This window comes from Parasteatoda tepidariorum, chromosome 7 (assembly GCF_043381705.1).
Source record: "Parasteatoda tepidariorum isolate YZ-2023 chromosome 7, CAS_Ptep_4.0, whole genome shotgun sequence".
NCBI classification, from domain to species: domain Eukaryota; kingdom Metazoa; phylum Arthropoda; class Arachnida; order Araneae; family Theridiidae; genus Parasteatoda; species Parasteatoda tepidariorum.
In genome coordinates, this window is record NC_092210.1 from 90,281,052 (window position 1) to 90,288,869 (window position 7,818).

The 7,818-nt window shown below is 30.4% G+C and overlaps 2 protein-coding genes across 2 annotated transcripts in view; both read right to left on the reverse strand.

Moving 5' to 3' along the window:
* Nucleotides 1-7,818, reverse strand: part of LOC107455201 (leucine-rich repeat-containing protein 1) — a 363,163-nt gene that overhangs the window by 183,613 nt on the left and 171,732 nt on the right. The window lies entirely within an intron of this gene.
* LOC107444767 (sushi, von Willebrand factor type A, EGF and pentraxin domain-containing protein 1) overlaps nt 1-7,818 on the reverse strand; it is a gene marked incomplete in the record, with an annotated part of 87,241 nt that overhangs the window by 41,193 nt on the left and 38,230 nt on the right. The window contains 1 exon segment of the mRNA XM_071182932.1: nt 5,254-5,433. Coding sequence (XP_071039033.1) covers nt 5,254-5,433 — 180 coding nt within the window.

A 7,818-nucleotide genomic window follows, 5' to 3' on the forward strand; every position in this document is an offset into this window, starting at 1 on the left:
ATATATTATAGTCACCTAAGTATTTGCTCATCGAAACATCTTGTCTTAATTGTACGGCACCTAAAGAATAGGTTTTTTCAACTAAGGGAGTATTGTAGATGATAAAACGGCCAGAGAAAAAAAAAAGATTTCTTTTGCAGAATCTTGAATGCGAAAATTATTTATATTTCTTAAATACTTAAAAAGAGAGATAGAGAGAAGTATACTTTTTAAATTTGCATAATAAGTAGATGCAGGTGCAATATTTTGCTCTAATAATCCATTTTTTCTTTAAAAAAAAGTTTTAGCAAAAGTAATTACGTAAAGTATTATATTTCATCCTAAAAATTGTAGCAACTTTCCATCATCGCTGAGTCATTTCTAGAATGCTTACATTGTTATCTTGTGCAGACTACCTAGTCAATCTGTCAATTAACTGATTTGCACCGTTAAAATGCGGAATCAAGAGTTTTCCGTACTTTAAGTAGATAAAGTGTACATGAATGGCTTCCATATTATCGTCATTCAAAAGATTGTCCCCCTCCTATTTCTTACTGATAATATTTTGATTTAATTCTTATTCAATTGTAATACTATTTTAAATCATTTGATTTTTTTTTTTGAATTATAGTTATTTAATTGATAAATTCTATCCGTAATATGCTGAATCATTGATTCTTTAATCATTAAATAAGTAACTTTGTGTTCAGTAACTGCCGTTCCAAAAATGATCTCCCTTCATTTACTGATTATCAAAGGTAACATAATAAATGAATCTCTTTTTTTTGTTGCCACTTTAACAGTTAATTTATTTTCCCTATTACTGAAGAATAATTGATTCGCGTGCTCAAGAATTTCATTCAAAAAAATAATCCTCTATTTTCTTCCAAAATAGCCGTTTTTAATGTCTTCTCCTTTTTATCGCCGTTGTACGAGGATCTTCTCTCTTCTAAAGAAGCTATAAAAGACAGATTGGAGGCGCGTATTTTTACACTTGACAGATTCATTCCATAAGCGGGCAACTTGGCAAAGGCCATTACAGCCAGATTGCACGCTATAAAAATGAATGGATATTATAAAGAGGAAGCCATATTTTATTCAACCGAAGAGTAGAGCCTTGCAAATATGGAACCCCCTTCAGAGAAGAATTCTTCAAGAATACAGTTTCAAGACACAAAAGGAGAAGTGAATTTATTTTAAAGTTGAGGTTTAAGAACTTTTTTTTAAAAAGGATAACGAGTAAAAAGAGCTCTAGTTAAAGCATCAAATGTTTCAATCATTGTTTAAAACAAAATAGTGCTTCCCTGGTGTATTTCACATAGGTTAGAATGATTAGAACAATTACTCATTGTTCTCCTACAATCCCCCATTACAGCTCGTTTGCTATTTCATACCATTAGAACAAAACCGTCCATTCCAACCGAAATGTTATCATTTGAGAACCATTATTTTTTTTATGTAACCTCGCAATAACACACCAATGTAGTTTAATAAAGGACATTGTCAGCCAAACAAAGTCCGAAGACCAGTGGGATTTTTTTTTTACAGTGTATAATTATACTGCGTTTAAGGGGTTACAGTACCTTTGCAACAATTTTTTTAAATAAAGGTATAATCATTCATTTTGAGGTACTTTACATGCTTATTTAACTTGTAATCAATAATTTATCTTCAAAAAACAATTAAACTGCTTAAATGTTTTAAAATTTGAAAAAAAGTTGAAAAAATTCAAAATTTTGAAATCCCTAAGGCTTTTTTATTTTAACTTATTTTTCAAAATTTTTTTTTCTTAGTGCTTACAATATTCTTTTTAACAATTTTGTGCATTCATTTACTGATATATAAATTAGGCTATTTTTTATAAAATATTTTGTAAAAAAGTAGAAAAAAAGGGTAAATATTCCTGTTAGGTATATATAACATGCTGTAAAAATTGTAATACCTTATAAAATGCTTATTCCATGCACAGTTTAAATAAGTGTATTATACTTAATAATTAATATTACCTGTACTTAAGATAAAAAAGTTTACTTCAAAGCTTTATCTTAAATAGAAAAAATTCCTTAAGGATTTAATCAAGATCAAAACACAAAATTATAATTTATGAGAAAAAGCCCTTTAAAGTTTGTCTGCAGAGCAAGATTCTGTATTAGGACAATCTAAAATCATTCATAACTTTTTCAAAAATGTAGATAGAGACATGATTTTTTTTTAGTGCATTTGAAATAGTTTGAAGTTTTATTATAAGCAATAAAAAAAAAATTGGTATTTTTGTCATTTTTTGCGTACTGTGAGCCCTTGAAACAGCAAACAGCTAACCTATTTGCTCTACTTTAGAGTAATAAAAGCATATTTTACAGCAAAAGAATATATGGGGAAATTCTTACAGTACTGTTACGTCATAAATTAATAAATAATCATAATAACCAGTTATAGCCGTATTTAACGCAATGCAATTTGTGTCTCTTCCCTCGTTCTTTTGACCTTTGAAGTTTTTCTCACAGCCTGCTTCTTTTGATCAACGATACAAAATTTCACGAGAAGAATCAAAGCTTCATTTCGGTGGGAGCTTAAAAATCACTCCATTAAATAATTTTCTCAGACAGAAAATGGCGGCCTGTGTGAAGAAGAATCTTTCCAACGATTTCATTCCTCATGTGTCAACACTTTTATTTTCGACCCTATGAAAACCTTTACGAAATAACGATGCTTAACATTTAAAATAATTCCTCAAATCTTTTCATTCTCAGTGCTAAGAGGCAGAAGAAATGCCAAACGATAAATTCCTTTCAGCCTCCATCTTTTTATTTATTTATTTTTTCTTTGTTAATCTCAGGCCTGAATAGTCGTCTGACACTAAATATTAAATTAGATTAAAAACAAAACATTCAGGTTAAAAATAATTATAATTTCACCCTCTTTGAAATCGGACTTATCAAATGAAGTGTTTTCTGAAAGTGGGGGAATTTACAAAAGAAGCAATTAGAAACCTCACAAAAGGGTCTTTTAGAAAAAGAAAGAATTTTCCGTCGTCCATTACATGTTTCTCTTTACGCTCTGCTCCCTTCGTTTAAACGTGTATTTTTATTCCAGCTGAAGTTAAAATCTCATAAAAGTTTGGGCAAAACAGAACATTTCTCAGAGGATCATTCCGTAAAATATTTTCGGAAGGAAAGATTTTTAACTGAATCTCATCGAAATAAATCGTATTGTATGTTTTTCTCGTCCTTCAGCAACGGATCAAAAATATAAGACGTTATTTTGGGAATCTGTTTCCAATAAATTTAGATATTTTTTTAAGGTTGTGCCTGACTTTTCGTGACATGTTTAGGTTCTATTTATTTGCTCGTTAAAAAAATTATAGTATTTGTTCGTCATATTCGATGGGAAAGGAGAATTGTATATTTGTGCTCAAAAAATTACGATTTTTGAATCATCCAGTTCATTATGAAAGAGTTGCCAAACCAGATGTTCTAATTCTCCACATCATTTAATGTGGCAGTGAAATAATAGTTAAGTAAATAGTAAGGTTCATCAAGGAATAATAGTAAGGTTCACCAGAATAGTAATGCCCCGACGTTTTATGTTCTAATTGTGGTGGTCTCTTTTGAAATCGGATGTTGAAGTTATAGATATTGGGGAAAAACCCTCGTTCTTTATTTCCCCATTCAAAGCACACACATTCGAATGACAATTAAAGGGAGCGACTCACGAAAATGTAACTATAATTTCTTTCTAAGTGGTCCCTACGAGAAAAAAATCATACGTTACTAGGGCAACCGCTCCAAAACATAAGCAGAAAAATGAGAGGAAGGTTAAATGATAATCTCACGTCAATGGTTATCTCTCTCTCTGGACTTGAAACGTTTCCAGTATTTTTATTTATTAACTGACCAGTTTAAATTCAAGAGTGACCGTTTAAGAATGAAGCTAAATACAGTCAAACCCCTCTATAGTGAACATCCGGAGTGAACGAAGTGTTCGCTTCTGTGCCTTGCTATACACATATAATATTTTTTTTGTGGTTATAGTGAACCAAAAGGAATTGGATAGTATGACCTTTTTTTCTGTCTTTGACTGATTTTTTTTCCCTTCCTTTTTGGGTAGTTTTGAAATTTCTCCATGAAATACATATACCGATTTTCAAAACTATCTATTGAGTGAGCCATAAGCATTTTTTCTTGTTTGCTTCTCTCATTCTCAGNCTAGAAATGTACTTTTAAATCGTTACTTTTTTTGTTTAGTACTTGTAATTTTACTAGTACTTTTTACTCGTTACTTTTTAAAATAAGAACTTTTTACTTTTTACTCGTTACTTTTTTTAAAAAATACTTGTACTTTTACTCGTTACTTTTTAAAAGTAACGTAGCCATATATGGTTATAGTGAATCGAAAGGAATTGGATAGTATGACCTTTTTTCTGTCTTTGATTTTTTTCCTTCCTTTTTGGGTAGTTTTGAAATTTCTCCATGAAATACATATACCGATTTTCAAAACTATTTGTTGAGTGGAATGTATAGCCATAAGCATTTTTTTCTTGTTTGCTTCTCTCTATCTCAGTTTCCCATCCCAACATTTTTTGTACACAAGACGAAGAGTCATAAAATATAATAGTGAACACATTTTTGTGAAATTGTTTCACAAACGAGATCCTTTCCCGACATCTGAATGTCAGTAGCGAGATAATCACGTGGTTCACTTCTGCCACCCTTTTGGGCCGTATTCAATTTTTTAAAATAAGTTGAAAAGTTATAACATAAAACACATTTACTGTTTCATTTAATCTCGTCTGGAAAGTACATATAAAGGATACTTTGTGAAAGAAAGGTCTATCGTTTAAGGTACCAAAGGTAATCTATAAGGTACACCAAATGATTCATGAAGTACCTTTACATGCGTAAAGGGTAAGCAGAGAATATTTTTTTCAGAGGAAATGAGGGGAAATAGGCAAAGAGGGGATGAATCTTAAACTGATGACTAAAATAAGGGATTGTCCTTTATAGTTTGTCTGTGAAATTTGAGAATCAACTGAAATATTCTGATAAATATCGTTTTTTTTTTTTTTTTTTTTTTTTTTTTTTTTTTTTTTTTTTTTTTTTTTTTTTTTTTTNTCATCGACTTATTAACTGTTACTAAAATTATTTTAGTTTTTCACTTTAAATGAAATTCAAAACTTGCTGAATGAAGCAATAGTATATAAACAAGTATTTTTTTTTTCATTTATATATCTAGCGATTATTAAAACTACGTAGAAGAAAAAAAAGAATTTATTACCTGGTATGCAGGTAGGTATGTGCGTCCATGATCCGTTATTACAGGTAGCCGGTGTGTTATTGTAGCGAAGCTCATATTGGGCAATGCAGTCCACGCTGATATGTTTTCCGTGACCTACTTTGGCATCCGGAGCATAGTTAGTAACGCGTCCATGCTCAATAGGAGGAACAGAGCAGGGAGCTGCAATGAAACAGAATGAAATTCTCATTTCTTAAATGGATGATCATTTCTGAAACTGACATGAGTTACAATTTTTCACCTCTCTTAGCTAACTTATTTTTGCATTATTATGAAAAAAAATTATACTCTTCATATTAAATTTGTTTTAGATTTATTGATGATTTAATTATCTTTCATTTTCAAGATTATAGTATTTTATTAAATAATATTTATCCCGAGGAATTAATCGTGCTTCGTAATCATGATGATAACATTAATTTCAATTTTTTGGATTTAGGTATTATATATATATTTGCTTTGAAGAATAAGAGAAAAGAAGAAGAAAGTATCTGCTTTGTTTATTTATACGATAAAAGAAATTATTTTAATTTTAATACAAATAAACTAATTACTTCGACTTTATTGCTTTGGCTCTATTGATACAATATTAGAAAGCTCTACTCTTTGCGGATATAATCGTGTAAACTGGTAAAAAGATTATATCTTATTTTCCGGATTTTTATAATTTTTTTTCCTTTTTAACTTTTATTATTATTATTCTTCATTTTTCCTTTTCTCATTGTTCTGTGATTTTTTTCATGTTTTCTCTACATTTTAATTTTTATATATATATATATATATATATAGGATGTTTTTAAAATCATACTAATAATTCAGAAGGACATCTTTTAGTTTAGAAAGGGGAACGCTATTGAAAAGATCCTGGAAATCAAAAGTAGCAATAGAATTAATTTTATTATGTTTAATGAATTCTAAAAAGGCTTGATTATTAGTGATAATCCAAGAGAAACCTTCTTTATAAATATTGTTAATAATTTTATTTAAGTAGTTAGAGAAAATGGTGCCAGGTTTAGTTAAATAAGTATTAGATCCACATGTGATAATTCTAAATTTTACAGGAATTTTATAAAATTTAGGACTGATAATTAAGTAAGGAAATTGTATATTGCGAATTTTAATTTTTAATCTCTTATATAAAGCTAGCATTTTTTTTAATGACAGTATTATTATTGAAATTACTAAGTTTAAAATGTTTACTATTTTTTAATTCCGTATTTAAAAGTTCAACATAGAATTTTTTTACAGAAGATTGCATAATTATTGTTAGCTTTGTCTATGGGAGTAATTACAGTACCAACGTCAATAGCTCTGTTTACAATTTACTACTGTAAATAGAGTTATTTACAGCCTTGTTTTAAATTGGTTTCATGAATCCATATCCAGATATACACCGCAACATCTCCTGGCACCCTTCTAGGAATCAATTGCGATCGAAGCTCCCAGACTGCCTTGGCCACATTCTCAACTGGTCACCTAAAGTATCTAACATTCGAACGTGGCACAAAAATTTGTAAAAAATGCTGCGTCCATTCAGCCTCACGGAAACATATACTTGATTGTGTCGGACTATCCAGGGCGGACTTCCTTCTTGTCATCGACTTTCTGGCTGTCAAGAACTTTTTGGAGTCTTTGAGGATAAGCAACAACCTATCCAGATATCAAACAAATGATGGCAGCGATCCTTACAGGATTTATAGACACTGTCAACCTTCATCTATGAAAAGGTACCCCCCCTCCATGGAATCGAGTTAACATGTGAATTGTATTTTTGTAGCACTACACGGCGTCTTGAGTAATACGGACAAAATTTGGGTTGCATTTGACAACATTTTCAACAATTCGCCGTCTTCCCAAATCCTCTTTTCTCCAAACGTTAAAATAAAAATGGAAGTGAAAATAGAACTTCACTCGTCCTCTTGAAGAATATCATCTCTCATGCATACAAAACAACAGTAAACTCTCGCTACTACGATACAACAATAACTCCCTCTATTACGATAATGTTTCGTAGTCCCGACGAACTTCCAAATTAATTAATATTATTCTACTCTCTATATTACGATATTCCCTGAAGCAATAAACCCCTGAAAAACGATTTTTGTTCCAAATTTCTACCTTATTTTCTCCATTTATTAATGGCTTCCAAATAATGGTAAAAAAATCTGATTTTATCATCTTTTGCAATTTTTCCTTTTTTTTTCTGAGAAGAAAAGGCTCACTGCTGACCACCCCAAGACTGTTCCATTCTTAGAATGGCCTCCCTTATCTCTTAAGAAGTCACAGTCTTAACATTCCTATCTGATGTTAAATTTGAGTCACAAATGACCACAACCATCACATTAACAATGAAAGAGAATTTTTTCCGTAGAGGATGGATGGAGCACCATTCACAAACGAAAACCATTTTCATGCTTTGAACCCAATGCGTACTTCGTAAGTTGACTTCAAAAAAATGATTAGACAAACAAAAATATCGGATTATTTTCAATAAAAACGGTTTTCAGGTATGTTTACGATCTTATTTCAATTGTTTTTCTAAAATTA